Source organism: Oncorhynchus tshawytscha, unplaced genomic scaffold, assembly GCF_018296145.1.
Source record: "Oncorhynchus tshawytscha isolate Ot180627B unplaced genomic scaffold, Otsh_v2.0 Un_contig_956_pilon_pilon, whole genome shotgun sequence".
NCBI lineage: Eukaryota > Metazoa > Chordata > Actinopteri > Salmoniformes > Salmonidae > Oncorhynchus > Oncorhynchus tshawytscha.
The window spans coordinates 348927-367500 of record NW_024609753.1 but is presented as its reverse complement, the minus strand read 5'-3'; the positions used below and the strand labels follow the sequence as shown (position 1 = coordinate 367500).

Sequence of the window (18574 nt, the reverse complement as noted above, 5' to 3'; positions counted from 1 at the left end):
CACCAGGTGACATTCCTGTCAGGTAAACTAACTAAGCATTGCCCGGGGCCACCAGGTGTGACACATGCCTGTAGGGCAGGGAGAGGAGTCTTGAAGGGGAGTGATTCAGGCCCTCTGGGCAGGGGTAAACTTGGGGTAGTGTGTGTGTGTCTCACTCACCAGGCTCCTACGTCTCCTCTGCTGTCCAGTGTGTAGTCAGTCATACAGTCCAACAGAGCTCTGTAGACAGCCGACACATTCCCCTCACACACCACAGAATCAGAACCACCCTGGGCTGATACCCCCGCTGTCACACACACCCTTGACAGAGAGACAGGTAGATCGAGGGGGATGGGAGGGGAGAGAGACAATAAAAACTACTTTTTATTGTTAATTTCACTTTTATTTATTATCTACTTCACTTGCTTTGGCAATGTTAAACTCTGTTTCCCATGCCAATAAAGCCCTTGAATTGAAATTGAAAGAAGAGAGAGAGAGCTAGGAGAGAGAGAGATTAAGGAAAGCTTTGACTATGTACAGACTCAGCGAGCATAGCCTTGCTATTGAGAAAGGCCGCCGTAGGCAGACATGGCTCTCAAGAGAAGACAGGCTATGTGCTCACTGCCCACAAAATGAGGTGGAAACTGAGCTGCACTTCCTAACCTCCTGCCCAATGTATGACCATATTAGAGAGACATATTTCCCTCAGATTACACAGATCCACAAAGAATTCGAAAACAAATCCAATTTTGATAAACTCCCATATCTACTGGGTGAAATACCACAGTGTGCCATCACAGCAGCAAGATTTGTGACCTGTTGCCACGAGAAAAGGGCAACCAGTGAAGAACAAACACCATTGTAAATACAACCCATATCTATGCTTATTTATTTTATCTTGTGTCCTTTACCATTTGTACATTGTTAAAACACTGTATATATATATATAATATGTATGTAATATGTAATATATTTTTATTGTTTATTTCACTTTATATATTATCTACTTCACTTGCTTTGGCAATGTTAACACATGTTTCCCATGACAATAAAGCCCTTGAATTGAATTGAATTGAACTGAGAGAGCGAGCGAGAGACAGAGAGACAGAGAGAGAGAGAGAGAGAAGAGCTAAAGAGCTAAAGCCCTTGAATTGAAATTGAAAGAGAGAGAGCTCCTGAGAGAGAAAGAGAGAGCTAGAGAGAGAGAGAGAGAGAGAGAGAGAGAGAGAGAGAGAGAGAGAGAGAGAGAGACAGAGAGAGAGAGAGAGAGAGAGCTTGAAGAGCTAAAGAGCTAAAGCCCTTGAATTGAAATTGAAAGAGCGAGAGAGCTAGGAGAGAGAGAGAGAGAGAGAGAGAGAAAGTCTGAGTTGGATATATTGAAAGAAGAGAACAGTGAGTTAGAGAGGAAGGGTAAGATTCAGACAGAGTTAGACGGGTTAGAGACGGACGGAGGGGAAACATGAGGGGAGGACAGACATGATAGACAGGTCCTACAGGTACAACCAGATGGCTGTTTACTTCTGACTACAACCCTAACACTACAGTTGACCTGTTACCCCAGAAGACAAACAACTAGACAGACAGGGAGGGAGGGGGGGGGGAGGACTACAGGGAGGAGGAGTGGAGAGAGGAGGAGTAAAGAGGTGGAGGGAGGAGGAGTACAGGGGGAGGAGTAGAGAGGTGGAGGAGTAGAGAGGTAGAGGAGTGGAGAGGTGGAGGAGTAGAGGGAGGAGGAGTACAGGGGGGAGTAGAGAGGTAGAGGAGTGGAGAGGTGGAGGAGTAGAGGGAGGAGGAGTACAGGGGGAGGAGTAGAGAGGTGGAGGAGTAGAGAGGTAGAGGAGTGGAGAGGTGGAGGAGTACAGGGGGAGGAGTAGAGAGGTAGAGGAGGAGTGGAGAGGTGGAGGAGTAGAGGGAGGAGGAGGACAGGGGGGAGGAGTAGAGAGTGGAGGAGTAGAGAGGTAGAGGAGTGGAGAGGTGGAGGAGTAGAGGGAGGAGGAGTAGAGAGGTGGAGGGAGGAGGAGTAGAGAGGTGGAGGAGTAGAGGGGGAGGAGGGTGGAGGAGTAGAGGGAGGAGGAGTAGAGGTGGAGGAGTAGAGAGGTAGAGGAGTAGAGGGGGAAGGAGTAGAGGTGGAGGAGTAGAGAGGTAGAGGAGTAGAGGGGGAGGAGAGGAGAGGTAGAGGAGTAGAGGTGGAGGAGTAGAGAGGTGGAGGGAGGAGGAGTAGAGGGGGATGAGTGGAGATAGATGAAGAAGAGGATGGAAGAGTACAGAGGACAGACTCACTGTGCCATGGCCTTGGCAGCATCTCTCCTGGCCTCTGTGAAACACACCTCCCTCTGACTACAGCTCTGCTGAAGACCTGACAGGATCTGATACACACAAGTCTGACCTGAGGCCCTGTGTACAACGCTGCTACAATAGAATAAGGTCTGACATAACCAGTACCTGGTGTAGTGTTATTAACTAACAGGTGTTATTAACTAACAGGTGTTATTAACTAACAGGTGTAGTGTTATTAACTAACAGGTGTTATTAACTAACAGGTGTTATTAACTAACAGGTGTTATTAACTAACAGGTGTAGTGTTATTAACTAACAGGTGTTATTAACTAACAGGTGTTATTAACTAACAGGTGTTATTAACTAACAGGTGTTATTAACTAACAGGTGTTATTAACTAACAGGTGTTATTAACTAACAGGTGTTATTAACTAACAGGTGTAATTAACTAACAGGTGTTATTAACTAACAGGTGTTATTAACTAACAGGTGTAATTAACTAACAGGTGTAATTAACTAACAGGTGTTATTAACTAACAGGTGTAGTGTAATTAACTAACAGGTGTTATTAACTAACAGGTGTTATTAACTAACAGGTGTAGTGTATTAACTAACAGGTGTTATTAACTAACAGGTGTTATTAACTAACAGGTGTTATTAACTAACAGGTGTTATTAACTAACAGGTGTTATTAACTAACAGGTGTAGTGTAATTAACTAACAGGTGTTATTAACTAACAGGTGTAATTAACTAACAGGTGTTATTAACTAACAGGTGTTATTAACTAACAGGTGTAGTGTTATTAACTAACAGGTGTTATTAACTAACAGGTGTTATTAACTAACAGGTGTTATTAACTAACAGGTGTAGTGTTATTAACTAACAGGTGTTATTAACTAACAGGTGTTATTAACTAACAGGTGTTATTAACTAACAGGTGTTATTAACTAACAGGTGTTATTAACTAACAGGTGTTATTAACTAACAGGTGTTATTAACTAACAGGTGTTATTAACTAACAGGTGTTATTAACTAACAGGTGTTATTAACAGGTGTAGTGTTATTAACTAACAGGTGTCATTAACTAACAGGTGTTATTAACTAACAGGTGTTATTAACTAACAGGTGTAGTGTTATTAACTAACAGGTGTAGTGTTATTAACTAACAGGTGTTATTAACAGGTGTAGTGTTATTAACTAACAGGTGTAGTGTAATTAACTAACAGGTGTTATTAACTAACAGGTGTAGTGTTATTAACTAACAGGTGTTATTAACAGGTGTAGTGTTATTAACTAACAGGTGTAGTGTAATTAACTAACAGGTGTTATTAACTAACAGGTGTCAATAACTAACAGGTGTTATTAATTAACAGGTGTCAATAACTAACAGGTGTAGTGTTATTAACTAACAGGTGTGATTAACTAACAGGTGTTATTAACTAACAGGTGTAATTAACTAACAGGTGTTATTAACTAACAGGTGTTATTAACTAACAGGTGTAATTAACTAACAGGTGTAATTAACTAACAGGTGTAATTAACTAACAGGTGTCATTAACTAACAGGTGTAATTAACTAACAGGTGTTATTAACTAACAGGTGTAGTGTAATTAACTAACAGGTGTTATTAACTAACAGGTGTATTTAACTAACAGGTGTTATTAACTAACAGGTGTAGTGTTATTAACAGGTGTTATTAACTAACAGGTGTTAACTAACAGGTGTTAAACTAACAGGTGTTATTAACTAACAGGTGTTATTAACTAACAGGTGTTATTAACTAACAGGTGTTATTAACTAACAGTGTTATTAACTAACAGGTGTCATTAACTAACAGGTGTTATTAACTAACAGGTGTTATTAACTAACAGGTGTTATTAACTAACAGGTGTAGTGTTATTAACTAACAGGTGTTATTAACAGGTGTAGTGTTATTAACTAACAGGTGTAGTGTAATTAACTAACAGGTGTTATTAACTAACAGGTGTAGTGTTATTAACTAACAGGTGTAGTGTTATTAACTAACAGGTGTTATTAACAGGTGTAGTGTTATTAACTAACAGGTGTAGTGTAATTAACTAACAGGTGTTATTAACTAACAGGTGTAGTGTTATTAACTAACAGGTGTTATTAACTAACAGGTGTCATTAACTAACAGGTGTAGTGTTATTAACTAACAGGTGTTATTAACTAACAGGTGTCATTAACTAACAGGTGTTATTAACTAACAGGTGTCATTAACTAACAGGTGTAGTGTTATTAACTAACAGGTGTTATTAACTAACAGGTGTCAATAACTAACAGGTGTTATTAACTAACAGGTGTCAATAACTAACAGGTGTAGTGTTATTAACTAACAGGTGTCATTAACTAACAGGTGTCATTAACTAACAGGTGTCATTAACTAACAGGTGTAATTAACTAACAGGTGTCATTAACTAACAGGTGTACAGTACCTGGTGTAGTTTTCCATGGATCATGAACCTTGGTAGAGAACCCAGGGCCAGTGCACTGCCACATCGGGTCAATACCTCTGTACTCTTTAACCCTGCTATATACTGGGACACCAGGACCTCTATACATACATACACACACACACACACACACACACACACACACACACACACACACACACACACCCCTGTGTTAGGTATGGCTAGTTTTTAGTGAAGCCTTCTAATGGCGCTCCCCGGCCCCTGGTACAGTGCTCCTCACCCTGCATCTGGGGGTCAGCCATGCCTGGCTGGGGCTGGTAGTACTGCTCACACAGAGCTGCCAGGGCTGACACCGCTGCCTCCTATAGGGGGGAGGACCACATTACACATTAACCATTATACAATGCCATTATACAAAGTATTCAGACCCCTTGACTTTTTCCACATTTTGTTACATTACAGCCTTATTCTAAAATGAATTAAATAAAAATCCTCAGCAATCTACACACATTACCTCATACTGACAAAGCGAAAACAGGTTTTTTAGAAATGTTAGCAAATGTATATATATATTTTTTTCTTAAATGTCATATTTAAATAAGTATTCAGACCCTTTGCTATGAGACTTGACATTTTGCTCAGGTGCATCCGGTTTCCATTGATCATCCTTGAGATGTTTAATTGGGGTCCACCGGTGGTCAATTCAATTGATTGGTCATCATCTGGGAAGGCACACACCCGTCTATATAAGGTCCCACAGTTGACAGTGCTTGTCAGAGCCAAAAACCAAGCCATGAGGTTGAAGGAATTGTCCGTAGAGCCTCGAGACAGGATTGTGTCGAGCCACAAAAATCTGGGGAAGGGTACAAACAAAAAAACTGTGTAGCATTGAAGGTTCCCAAGAACAAAGTGGTCTCCATCATTCTTAAATAGGATACGTTTGAACTAGAACTGGCTTCCCGCCAAACTGAGCAATCTGGGGAGAAGGGCGTTGGTCAGGGAGGTGACCAAGAACCCGATGGTCACTCTGACAGAGCTCCAGAGTTCCTCTGTGGAGATGGGAGAACCTTCCAGAAGGACAACCATCTCTGCAGCACTCCATCAATCAGGCCTTTATGTTAGAGTGGCCAGATGGAAGCCGCTCCTCAGTGAAAGGCACATGACAGCCTGCTTGGAGTTTGCCAAAAGGCACCTAAAGACTCTCAGACCTTGAGAAACAAGATTATCTGGTCTGGTGAAACCAAGATTAAACTCTTTGGCCTGAATGCCAAGCATCACGTCTGGAGGAAACCTGGCACCATCCCTACGGTGACGCATGGTGGTGGCAGCATCATGCTGTGGGGATGTTTTTCAGAGGCAGGGACTGGGAGACTAGTCAGGATCGAGGCAAAGATGAACGGAGCAAAGTACAGAGAGACACTTGATGAAAACCTGCTCCAGAGCGCTCAGGACCTCAGACTCAGTCACCTTCCAACAGGACAATGAACCTAACCACACAGCCAAGACAACGTAGGAGTGGCTTTGGGACAAGTCTCTGAATGTCCTTGAGTGGCCCAGCCAGAGCCCGGACTTGAACCTGATAGAACATCTCTGGAGAGACCTGAAAATAGCTGTGCAGCGACACTCCCCATCCAACCTGACAGAGCTTGAGAGGATCTGCAGAGCAGAATTGGAGAAACTCCCCAAATACAGGTGTGCCAAGCTTGTAGCGTCAAACCCAAGAAGACTTGAGGCTGTAATTGCTGCCAAAGGTGCTTCAACAAAGTACTGAGTAAAGTTTTTTATTTTTAATAAATTAGCAAAAAAACGTTTTTGCCTTGTCATTATGGGGTATTGTGATGTCATTATGGGGTATTGTGATGTCATTATGGGGTATTGTGATGTCATTATGGGGTATTGTGCGTAGATTTGATGAGGAACAAAACATATTTAATCAATTTTAGAATAAGGCTGTAAAGTAACAAAATGTGGGGGGTCTGAATACAAAGTCAAGGGGTCTGAATACTTTCCAAAGGACTGTACAATGTAAATCCCACAAAAAAGCAATTTCACAATATGGTGTGTGTGTGTGTGTGTGTGTGTGTAATCACAAGGATAGTAAAAACAAGGAATATTCGGACAAAAAGGCTATTTTAGGCTTAGAAGTTAGGTTTAGGGTTAGGGTTAAAATTAGGGGTTAGGTTTAACAGTTAGGGTTAAGGTAATGGTTAGGGTTAGGTTTAATAGTTAGGGTTAAGGTAAAGGTTAGGGTTAGGTTTAAGAGTTAGGGTTAAGGTAATGGTTACGGTTAGGGTTAAGGTAAGGGTTAGGTTTAGGGGTTTGGTTTAATAGTTAGGGTTAAGGTAAGGGTTAGGGTTAAAATTAGGGTTAAGGTAATGGTTAGGGTTAGTGGTTAGGGTTAGGTTTAGTGGTTAGGGTTAAGGTAATGGTTAGGGTTAAGGTAATGGTTAGGTTTAGTGGTTAGGGTTAAGGTAATGGTTAGGGGTTAGGGTTAAGGTAATGGTTAGGGTTAGTGGTTAGGGGGTTAGGGTTAAAGGTAATGGTTAGGGTTAAGGTAATGGTTAATGGTTAGGGTTAGTGGTTAGGGTTAAGGTAATGGTTAGGGTTAAGGTAATGGTTAGGGTTAAGGTTATGGTTAGGGTTAAGGTAATGGTTAGGGTTAAGGTAATGGTTAGGGTTAGTGGTTAGGGTTAAGGTAATGGTTAGGGTTAGTGGTTAGGGTTAAGGTAATGGTTAGGGTTAGTGGTTAGGGTTAAGGTAATGGTTAGGGTTAGTGGTTAGGGTTAAGGTAATGGTTAGGGTTTAGTGGTTAGGGTTAAGGTAATGGTTAGGTTTAGTGGTTAGGGTTAAGGTAATGGTTAGGTTTAGTGGTTACGGTTAAGGTAATGGTTAGGGTTAAGGTAATGGTTAGGGTTAGTGGTTAGGGTTAAGGTAATGGTTAGTGGTTAAGGTAATGGTTAGGGTTAGTGGTTAGGGTTAAGGTAATGGTTAGGGTTAAGGTAATGGTTAGGGTTAGTGGTTAGGTTAAGGTAATGGTTAGGGTTAAGGTAATGGTTAGGTTTAGGTTTAGTGGTTAGGGTTAAGGTAATGGTTAGGGTTAAGGTAATGGTTAGGGTTAAGGTAATGGTTAGGTTTAGTGGTTAGGGTTAAGGTAATGGTTAGGGTTAGTGGTTAGGGTTAAGGTAATGGTTAGGGTTAAGGTAATGGTTAGGTTTAGTGGTTAGGGTTAAGGTAATGGTTAGGTTTAGTGGTTAGGGTTAAGGTAATGGTTAGGTTTAGTGGTTAGGGTTAAGGTAATGGTTAGGGTTAGTGGTTAGGGTTAAGGTAATGGTTAGGTTTAGTGGTTAGGGTTAAGGTAATGGTTAGGTTTAGTGGTTAGGGTTAAGGTAATGGTTAGGTTTAGTGGTTAGGGTTAAGGTAATGGTTAGGGTTAGTGGTTAGGGTTAACAGTTAGGGTTAATGTAATGGTTAGGTTTAGTGGTTAGGGTTAAGTTAATGGTTAGGGTTAGTGGTTAAGGTAATGGTTAGGTTTAGTGGTTAGGGTTAAGGTAATGGTTAGGGTTAAGGTAATGGTTAGGTTTAGTGGTTAGGGTTAAGGTTAGGTTTAGTGGTTAGGGGAAAAAGGATGTAGAATGCTGTCCTGTACCTTGATACCGTCCCTCGGTCCAGGTGAGATGAGGTGGAGGCTCTTCAAGGTGTCGTCTATCAGCCACTGCCAGCCAGCTGAAACAGACAGGGGTTTACTCTGTTATGACGTGTCAGTGGTCTGAACAGTACAGACACTGCCAGGGGTTACTCTGTTACGACGTGTCAGTACTGTCCCTCCTGGCTCTAACGGTAGGATGTGGTTTGTCCATTATTATTCCATCTCTGAAAACACATCAAATCCCCCGGGGGGATGAATTTGGCCCGTGGGTCATCTATTGGGGAACGCTGGTAGCTGGAGTAATCATTCAGCTAAGGTCTGAATATCAACGATACGAAAACTCACTGATGACGGGGTCGTCCTTAAACGGCATCTTGGAGACGGACATGTTCTCAATGAGAGAGCAGACTGCAGGCCTCATCAGCTCACCACCAAAACCCCTACACAGACAGGACACAGACAGGACACAGACAGGACACAGACAGGACACAGACAGGACACAACTATTTGTTGAGGTCGCACAACATATTGGTCTGAAACCTTAAAGAGGCATTCCATTTAAAAATAAATCAATAAATCAATAACAATAATCTGAAACAGTCTAAAAAAGAATGAGTAATATTTCAAAATAAATAATCAATAATAATAATAATAATAATCTGAAACAGTCTAAAAAAGAATGAGTAAAATGTGTAAAGTAACAGTGCTGACCTGTACTGCTTTCGGTCAAACAGCTGGAAGACAAAAACAAACACATGATGACATGTTTAGAGACGAACAGACTGGTGATTTACAACTTTAAAACACAACAACATGACGACATGTTTAGAGATGAACAGGCTGGTGATTTACAACTTTAAAACACAACAACATGATGACATGTTTTAGAGATAGAGGTACAGACTTTTAAAACACAACAACATGATGTTGGATGACAGACTCTCACTGAGATATGTTGTCTATGTTGGTACAACTGACTCACTGAGGTAGGTACATGTTGACGTTGTCTATGTTGGTACAACTGACTCACTGAGATAGGTACATGTTAATGTTGTCTATGTTGGTACAACTGACTCACTGAGATATGTTGTCTATGTTGGTACAACTGACTCACTGAGGTAGGTACATGTTGACGTTGTCTATGTTGGTACAACTGACTCACTGAGATATGTTGTCTGTGTTGGTACAACTGACTCACTGAAATATGTTGTCTATGTTGGTACAACTGACTCACTGAGGTAGGTACATGTTAATGTTGTCTATGTTGGTACAACTGACTCACTGAGACAGACAGATTAACATGTACCTGTGTTGGTACAACTGACTCACTGAGACATGTTGTCTATGTTGGTACAACTGACTCACTGAGGTAGGTACATGTTACTGTTGTCTATGTTGGTACAACTGACTCACTGAGACAGTAGGTACATGTTACTGTTGTCTATGTTGGTACAACTGACTCACTGAGATAGACATGTTACATGTAAACTGACTGTACCTATGTTGTCTATGTACAACTGACTCACTGAGATAGACAACAGTAACGTGTCTATGTTGGTACAACTGACTCACTGAGATAGACAACAGTAACGTGTACCTATGTTGGTACAACTGACTCACTGAGATATGTTGTCTATGTTGGTACAACTGACTCACTGAGATAGGTACATGTTAATGTTGTCTATGTTGGTACAACTGACTCACTGAGATATGTTGTCTATGTTGGTACAACTGACTCACTGAGGTAGGTACATGTTGACGTTGTCTATGTTGGTACAACTGACTCACTGAGGTAGGTACATGTTAATGTTGTCTATGTTGGTACAACTGACTCACTGAGATATGTTGTCTATGTTGGTACAACTGACTCACTGAGGTAGGTACATGTTGACGTTGTCTATGTTGGTACAACTGACTCACTGAGACAGACAACATTAACAGGTACCTATGTTGGTACAACTGACTCACTGAGATTGACAACATTAACATGTACCTATGTTGGTACAACTGACTCACTGAGGTAGGTACATGTTAATGTTGTCTATGTTGGTACAACTGACTCACTGAGATATGTTGTCTATGTTGGTACAACTGACTCACTGAAATATGTTGTCTATGTTGGTACAACTGACTCATTGAGGTAGGTACATGTTAATGTTGTCTATGTTGGTACAACTGACTCACTGAGACAGACAGATTAACATGTACCTGTGTTGGTACAACTGACTCACTGAGACATGTTGTCTATGTTGGTACAACTGACTCACTGAGGTAGGTACATGTTACTGTTGTCTATGTTGGTACAACTGACTCACTGAGGTAGGTACACGTTACTGTTGTCTATGTTGGTACAACTGACTCACTGAGATAGACAACAGTAACGTGTACCTATGTTGGTACAACTGACTCACTGAGATATGTTGTCTATGTTGGGAAACTGACTCACTGAGGTAGGTACATGTTAAGGTTGTCTATGTTGGTACAACTGACTCACTGAGATAGGTACATGTTAAGGTTGTCTATGTTGGTACAACTGACTCACTGAGATATGTTGTCTATGTTGGTACAACTGACTCACTGAGATAGGTACATGTTAATGTTGTCTATGTTGGTACAACTGACTCAGGTGAATGGTCAACACTTGAGACAACATGTATGTGATTGAAAAGACATTGAAGGAGAGAAAGAGACAGACGGGGGGGTAGTGAGAGACAGACAGATGGGGGTAGTGAGAGACAGATGGGGGTAGTGAGAGACAGACGGGAGGGTAGTGAGAGAAAGAGAGAGACAGACGGGGGGTAGTGAGAGACAGAGAAAGAAGAGACAGAGGGGGTAGTGAGAGACAGACGGGGGGTAGTGAGAGACAGACGGGGGGGGTAGTGAGAGACAGACAGGGGGGGGGTAGTGAGAGACAGACAGGGGGGGTAGTGAGAGACAGAGAGAGACAGAGGGGGTAGTGAGAGACAGACAGACGGGGGGTAGTGAGAGACAGAGAGAGACAGACAGGGGAGGGGGGGGTAGTGAGAGAGAGAGAAAGTGAGAGAATAACAAGCGAGAAGTGAACTAACCCTCTGGTGAATGCTCTTGAGTCCATCCACACAGTCTGAAGAGATGAGCTCTGTCACCGGTCTACAATCCAGTACAATACAATTTTACTGTCCACAGCGAACAACTGAAATGTTCAACACCCCCCCAGACAGCACATATCTCACACACAGTCAGGTCTACGAGAGAGATAGAGACGGGTCAATGACCTATGACTTTACAGGAGCCAAGAGCTTCAGTCAAATCAGGAAGTGAAATCATGGGTCGATGTGTAAAACAGAGAAACCCACACACTGCTCTTCAATAAGCTCTACGTACGAGACCGATTCGTAACGATTATTAAAGCTTATTAAAGAGAAGTGATACTATCGAGAGCAGTGTGTGGGTTACCAGGCAACTGTTACCAGGCAACTGTTACCAGGCACCTGCAGAAACAGATCGCTCAGATGTTCGAGTGTCTTTTGAACAACGTTCACGTGGTTTTCCTATAAGTTACGGCCAATAGTGTGATTGGCTGGTTGAGAGGTGAGGTTGCAGTACCTGTTGTTCTGATTGGCCAGCTTGTAGAGGGCGTGGCTGATCTCGGCAGATGCCAGAATGGCGCCATGGCGACTGTGGAGATCAATGCCCAGCGCTATGGGCAGCAGCTGAGGCATAACTGAAAATACAACCATCAAAATATAAAACGTCATTTTAACTCAATTATTCTGTGTCTTTTCATTCTTTGCAAGAACATCAACAGTCTGCACAGGTGTGTGTGTGTGGTTCATTTATTTGAATATAACCTGAATGATTTGTGGCCAGGCTGGTCTGCCTGCAATGACACAGCCTCCGGTACACGTCTACGATATCGTCATCGTTTCAAATCTGGCCTATTGCCCTTTGACCTCTCTCTGTGTGTTCATTATAAACACATACATCATTCAATAGCAACATGACAGATGTAAAGACCCAGACACAACAACAGTGAGTACAGATGAACACACCCAGTCCATTCCACAGTAAGACAATGTGTTGTGTTAGAGCAGGTAGGGAACAGTGACTACAGATGAACACACCCAGTCCATTCCACAGTAAGACAATGTGTTGTGTTAGAGCAGGTAGGGAACAGTGACTACAGATGAACACACCCAGTCCATTCCACAGTAAGACAATGTGTTGTGTTAGAGCAGGTAGGGAACAGTGACTACAGATGAACACACCCAGTCCATTCCACAGTAAGACAATGTGTTGTGTTAGAGCAGGTAGGGAACAGGACCAATGACATAGCTCACCTGTTGTGGACATATAATCAGGTGCTTGAGGCGTCAGATTATGCAAAGCCTTTGTCGCTAGCTGTCGAATCACCCTGCAAAACAACAGATACAAAAGCAGAGGAGAATTCCACTTTCTCCATTACATACAATGGCTTCTACTCTAATAGGCTACACACAGTACCAACGCTTTAATGGCAACAGGCTGGCATACAGACATCCCACTTGGGACAAAAACATACGACAAATACTAACTTGAGGTGTGCTTGATTTAGCTTCTGGGGCTATTCCATTGGTTTAGCTTCTGGGACTATTCCATTGGTTTAGCTTCTGGGACTATTCCATTGGTTTAGCTTCTGGGCCTATTCCATTGGTTTAGCTTCTGGGCCTATTCCATTGGTTTAGCTTCTGGGCCTATTCCATTGGTTTAGCTTCTGGGCCTATTCCATTGGTTTAGCTTCTGGGACTATTCCATTGGATCCATGGTAACGGGCAAACTAAATCAAGTACGGTATTTAAAAGTATTTGATCAAAGTCTAAAGGACATGGATGAGGACAGGAAAGGCCCTTACCCGTCCCAGTGGTTGATCTTCATGGCTACCAAGTGGTCGATCATGGGCCTGGTGTATTCTGGGAAACTGGCGATGTAAACACTGAAAAGAACAAGGCAAGAGGTTTACTATTGTACTACTACAGGTAATGTTATAACTACTACACTACAGGTAATGTTATAACTCCTACTACAGGTAATGTTATAACTACTACAGGTAATGTTATAACTACTACTACGGGTAATGTTATAACTACTACTACTACTACTACGGGTAATGGTATAACTACTACTACTACTACTACAGGTAATGTTATAACTACTACACTACAGGTAATGTTATAACTCCTACTACTACTACAGGTAATGTTATAACTACTACAGGTAATGTTATAACTACTACTACTACTACGGGTAATGTTATAACTACTACTACTACTACTACTACTACTACTACTACTACGGTAATATTATAACTACTACTAATACTACAGGTAATGTTATAACTACTACTACGGGTAATGTTATAACTACTACTACTACTACAACTACGGGTAATGGTATAACTACTACTACTACAGGTAATGTTATAACTACTACACTACAGGTAATGTTATAACTCCTACTACTACTACAGGTAATGTTATAACTACTACTACAGGTAATGTTATAACTACTACTACGGGTAAACTACTACTACTACTACTGGTAATGTTATAACTACTACTACTACTACTACAGGTAATGTTATAACTACTACTACTACTACAGGTAATGTTATAACTACTACTACTACAGGTAATGTTATAACTACTACTACTACTACTACTACAGGTAATGTTATAACTACTACTACTACTACAGGTAATGTTTTAACTACTACTACTACTACTACTACACTACAGTAATGTCATAACTACTACTACTACAGGTAATGTTATAACTACTACTACTACTACAGGCAATGTTATAACTACTACTACTACAGGTAATGTTATAACTACTACTACTACTACTACAGGTAATGTCATAACTACTACTACTACAGGTAATGTTATAACTACTACTACTACAGGCAATGTTATAACTACTACTACTAGGTAATGTTATAACTACTACTACTACAGGTAATGTTATAACTACTACTACTACAGGTAATGTTATAACTACTACTACAGGTAATGGTATAACTACTACACTACAGGTAATGGTATAACTACTACAGGTAATGGTATAACTACTACTACAACAGGTAATGTTATAACTACTACCACTACAGGTAATGTTATAACTACTACCACTACAGGTAATGTTATAACTACTACTACCACTACAGGTAATGTTATAACTACCACTACTACGGGTAATGTTATAACTACTACTACTACTACAGGTAATGTCATAACTACTACTACTACAGGTAATGTTATAACTACTACTACTACTACTACTACTAGGTAATGTTATAACTACTACTACTACAGGTAATGTTATAACTACTACACTACAGGTAATGTTATAACTACTACTACTACAGGTAATGTTATAACTACTACTACTACAGGTAATGTTATAACTACTACTACTACAGGTAATGTTATAACTACTACTACTACAGGTAATGTTATAACTACTACTACTGGTAATGTTATAACTACTACTACAGGTAATGTTATAACTACTACTACTACTACTACTACTACTACTACAGGTAATGTTATAACTACTACTACTACAGGTAATGTTATAACTACTACTACAGGTAATGTTATAACTACTACTACAGGTAATGTTATAACTACTACTACAGGTAATGTTATAACTACTACTACAGGTAATGTTATAACTACTACTACTACAGGTAATGTTATAACTACTACTACTACAGGTAATGTTATAACTACTACTACAGGTAATGTTATAACTACTACTACTACAGGTAATGTTATAACTACTACTACTACAGGTAATGTTATAACTACTACTACTACTAATACAGGTAATGTTATAACTACTACTACAGGTAATGTTATAACTACTACTACAGGTAATGTTATAACTACTACTACTAATACAGGTAATGTTATAACTACTACTACAGGTAATGTTATAACTACTACTACAGGTAATGTTATAACTACTACTACAGGTAATGTTATAACTACTACTACTACTACTACAGGTAATGTTATAACTACTACTACAGGTAATGTTATAACTACTACTACAGGTAATGTTATAACTACTACTACTACTACTACTACAGGTAATGTTATAACTACTACTACTACAGGTAATGTTATAACTACTACTACTACTACTACAGGTAATGTTATAACTACTACTACTACTACAGGTAATGTTATAACTACTACTACTACAGGTAATGTTATAACTACTACTACTACTACAGGTAATGTTATAACTACTACTACTACAGGTAATGTTATAACTACTACTACTACTACTACAGGTAATGTTATAACTACTACAGGTAATGTTATAACTACTACTACTACAGGTAATGTTATAACTACTACTACTACAGGTAATGTTATAACTACTACTACTACAGGTAATGTTATAACTACTACTACTACTGGTAATGTTATAACTACTACTACTACTACAGGTAATGTTATAACTACTACTACTACAGGTAATGTTATAACTACTACTACTACAGGTAATGTTATAACTACTACTACTACAGGTAATGTTATAACTACTACTACTACTACTACTACTACAGGTAATGTTATAACTACTACTACTACAGGTAATGTTATAACTACTACTACTACTACAGGTAATGTTATAACTACTACTACTACAGGTAATGTTATAACTACTACAGGTAATGTTAGAACTACTACTACTACAGGTAATGTTATAACTACTACTACTACAGGTAATGTTATAACTACTACTACTACAGGTAATGTTATAACTACTACTACAGGTAATGTTATAACTACTACTACTACTACTACAGGTAATGTTATAACCACTACTACTACAGGTAATGTTATAACTACTACTACTACAGGTAATGTTATAACTACTACTACTACTACTACTACAGGTAATGTTATAACTACTACTACTACAGGTAATGTTATAACAGGGTGAAAAACGGTCGGCTTGTGGGGAAAATCTAAAGAAAAGTTCAGTTTGAGACAACATGTTGGTGTGACAACATAAATGGGTTTTACACAACAGTTCACTAGCTAACTAATCTACAGTACCAGACCCAGCTAACTAACTAACTACAGTACCGGACCCAGCTAACTAACTACAGTACCGGACCCAGCTAACTAACTACAGTACCGGACCCAGCTAACTAACTAACTACAGTACCGGACCCAGCTAACTAACTAACTACAGTACCGACCCAGCTAACTAACTAACTACAGTACCGGACCCAGCTAACTAACTAACTACAGTACCGGACCCAGCTAACTAACTAACTACAGTACCGCACCCAGCTAACTAACTAACTACAGTACCGGACCCAGCTAACTAACTAACTACAGTACCGGACCCAGCTAACTAACTACAGTACCGGACCCAGCTAACTAACTACAGTACCGGACCCAGCTAACTAACTACAGTACCGGACCCAGCTAACTAACTACAGTACCGGACCCAGCTAACTAACTACAGTACACCCAGCTAACTAACTACAGTACCGGACCCCAGCTAACTAACTACAGTACCGGACCCAGCTAACTAACTACAGTACCGGACCCAGCTAACTAACTACAGTACTGGACCCAGCTAACTAACTACAGTACCGGACCCAGCTAACTAACTAACCCAGCTAACTAACTACAGTACCGGACCCAGCTAACTAACTACAGTACCGGACCCAGCTAACTAACTACAGTACCGACCCAGCTAACTAACTACAGTACCGGACCCAGCTAACTAACTACAGTACCGGACCCAGCTAACCCAGCTAACTAGCTAACTAACTACAGTACCGGACCCAGCTAACTAACTACAGTACTGGACCCAGCTAACTAACTACAGTACTGGACCCAGCTAACTAACTACAGTACTGGACCCAGCTAACTAACTACAGTACCGGACCCAGCTAACTAACTACAGTACTGGACCCAGCTAACTAACTACAGTACTGGACACAGCTAACTAACTACAGTACTGGACCCAGCTAACTAACTAACTACAGTACTGGACCCAGCTATTTGAAGGCTCCTTTTTCAACAACATTCAGCGTCAGCCTACAGAACATATTGTCAGATTGTTTACTTCCTCAACAACATCTTGGGCCTCAACAGTAATCTGCTTCTGCAGTCAGAAGTGTAGTGGGTCTCCCCCGAGGCTACATTCTTTAAGAGGTTTTACTCTCTGATGTGGGAGGAATGTTTCCTCTGACAGTCTAGGTGGCGGTAGAGACGTCACTCATAGGATTAGGATGGTGACAGTCACATTCTACAGAGAGGCAGGGCTGAGTCTGAAATGACATTCTAGTGCACTACGTTAAACAAGGGCCGGTAGAGAATAGGGCACCTATTGTGACAGTCACATTCTACAGAGAGGCAGGGCTGAGTCTGAAATGACATTCTAGTGCACTACATTACACAAAGGGCCGGTAGAGAATAGGGCACTTATGGGGACAGTCACATTCTACAGAGAGGCAGGGCTGAGTCTGAAATGACATTCTAGTGCACTACATTACACAAAGGGCCGGTAGAGAATAGGGCACCTATTGTGACAGTCACATTCTACAGAGAGGCAGGACTGAGTCTGAAATGTCATTCTAGTGCACTTAGAGAATAGGGCACCTATGGGGACAGTCAGATTCTACAGGGAGGCAGGGCTGAGTCTGAAATGACATTCTAGTGCACTACGTTAAACGAAGGGCCGGTAGAGAATAGCAGTCAGTGACACAGCCTCAGGGCACCTATGGGGACAGTCACATTCTACAGAGAGGCAGGGCTTTGACAGCTCAGATACCCGAGACGTCAGCGATGCATTGAGAAGAGGAGAAAACATCCCTGGCTCAACATAAAGGACATGTCCTATGCACACCACTTTACAAAAAAAATACTTCAACAATATAAGTGGCAGGCTCCATTTGACTAAGGCCAGATGGTACAGCTATGTTCTGTGGTTCTGGGTAGTATACCATATACTACTACCACCAGGTAGACTCCTACCCATACCACCAGGTAGACTCCCACCACCAGGTAGACTACTACTACTACCAGGTAGACTACTACCACCAGGTAGACTACTACCACCACCAGGTAGACTACTACTACTACCAGGTAGACTACTACTACTACCAGGTAGACTCCTACCACCAGGTAGACTACTACCACTACCAGGTAGACTACTACCACTACCAGGTAGACTACT

The 18574-nt window shown here is 40.8% G+C and overlaps 1 protein-coding gene across 1 annotated transcript in view; it reads right to left on the bottom strand.

The window, feature by feature from the left end:
• The window catches only part of tbcd (tubulin folding cofactor D), a 113550-nt gene that overhangs the window by 3250 nt on the left and 91726 nt on the right, over window positions 1–18574 (bottom strand). The window contains exons 19-29 of the mRNA XM_042317600.1: window positions 13209–13289; window positions 12658–12731; window positions 11924–12041; window positions 11407–11467; window positions 9050–9072; window positions 8684–8778; window positions 8339–8415; window positions 4973–5054; window positions 4714–4832; window positions 2260–2345; window positions 160–300 (exon numbers count right to left, since the gene is read on the bottom strand). Of these exons, the coding sequence (XP_042173534.1) occupies window positions 160–300; window positions 2260–2345; window positions 4714–4832; window positions 4973–5054; window positions 8339–8415; window positions 8684–8778; window positions 9050–9072; window positions 11407–11467; window positions 11924–12041; window positions 12658–12731; window positions 13209–13289 (957 nt within the window). The remainder of the gene's footprint in view (window positions 1–159; window positions 301–2259; window positions 2346–4713; window positions 4833–4972; window positions 5055–8338; window positions 8416–8683; window positions 8779–9049; window positions 9073–11406; window positions 11468–11923; window positions 12042–12657; window positions 12732–13208; window positions 13290–18574) is intronic.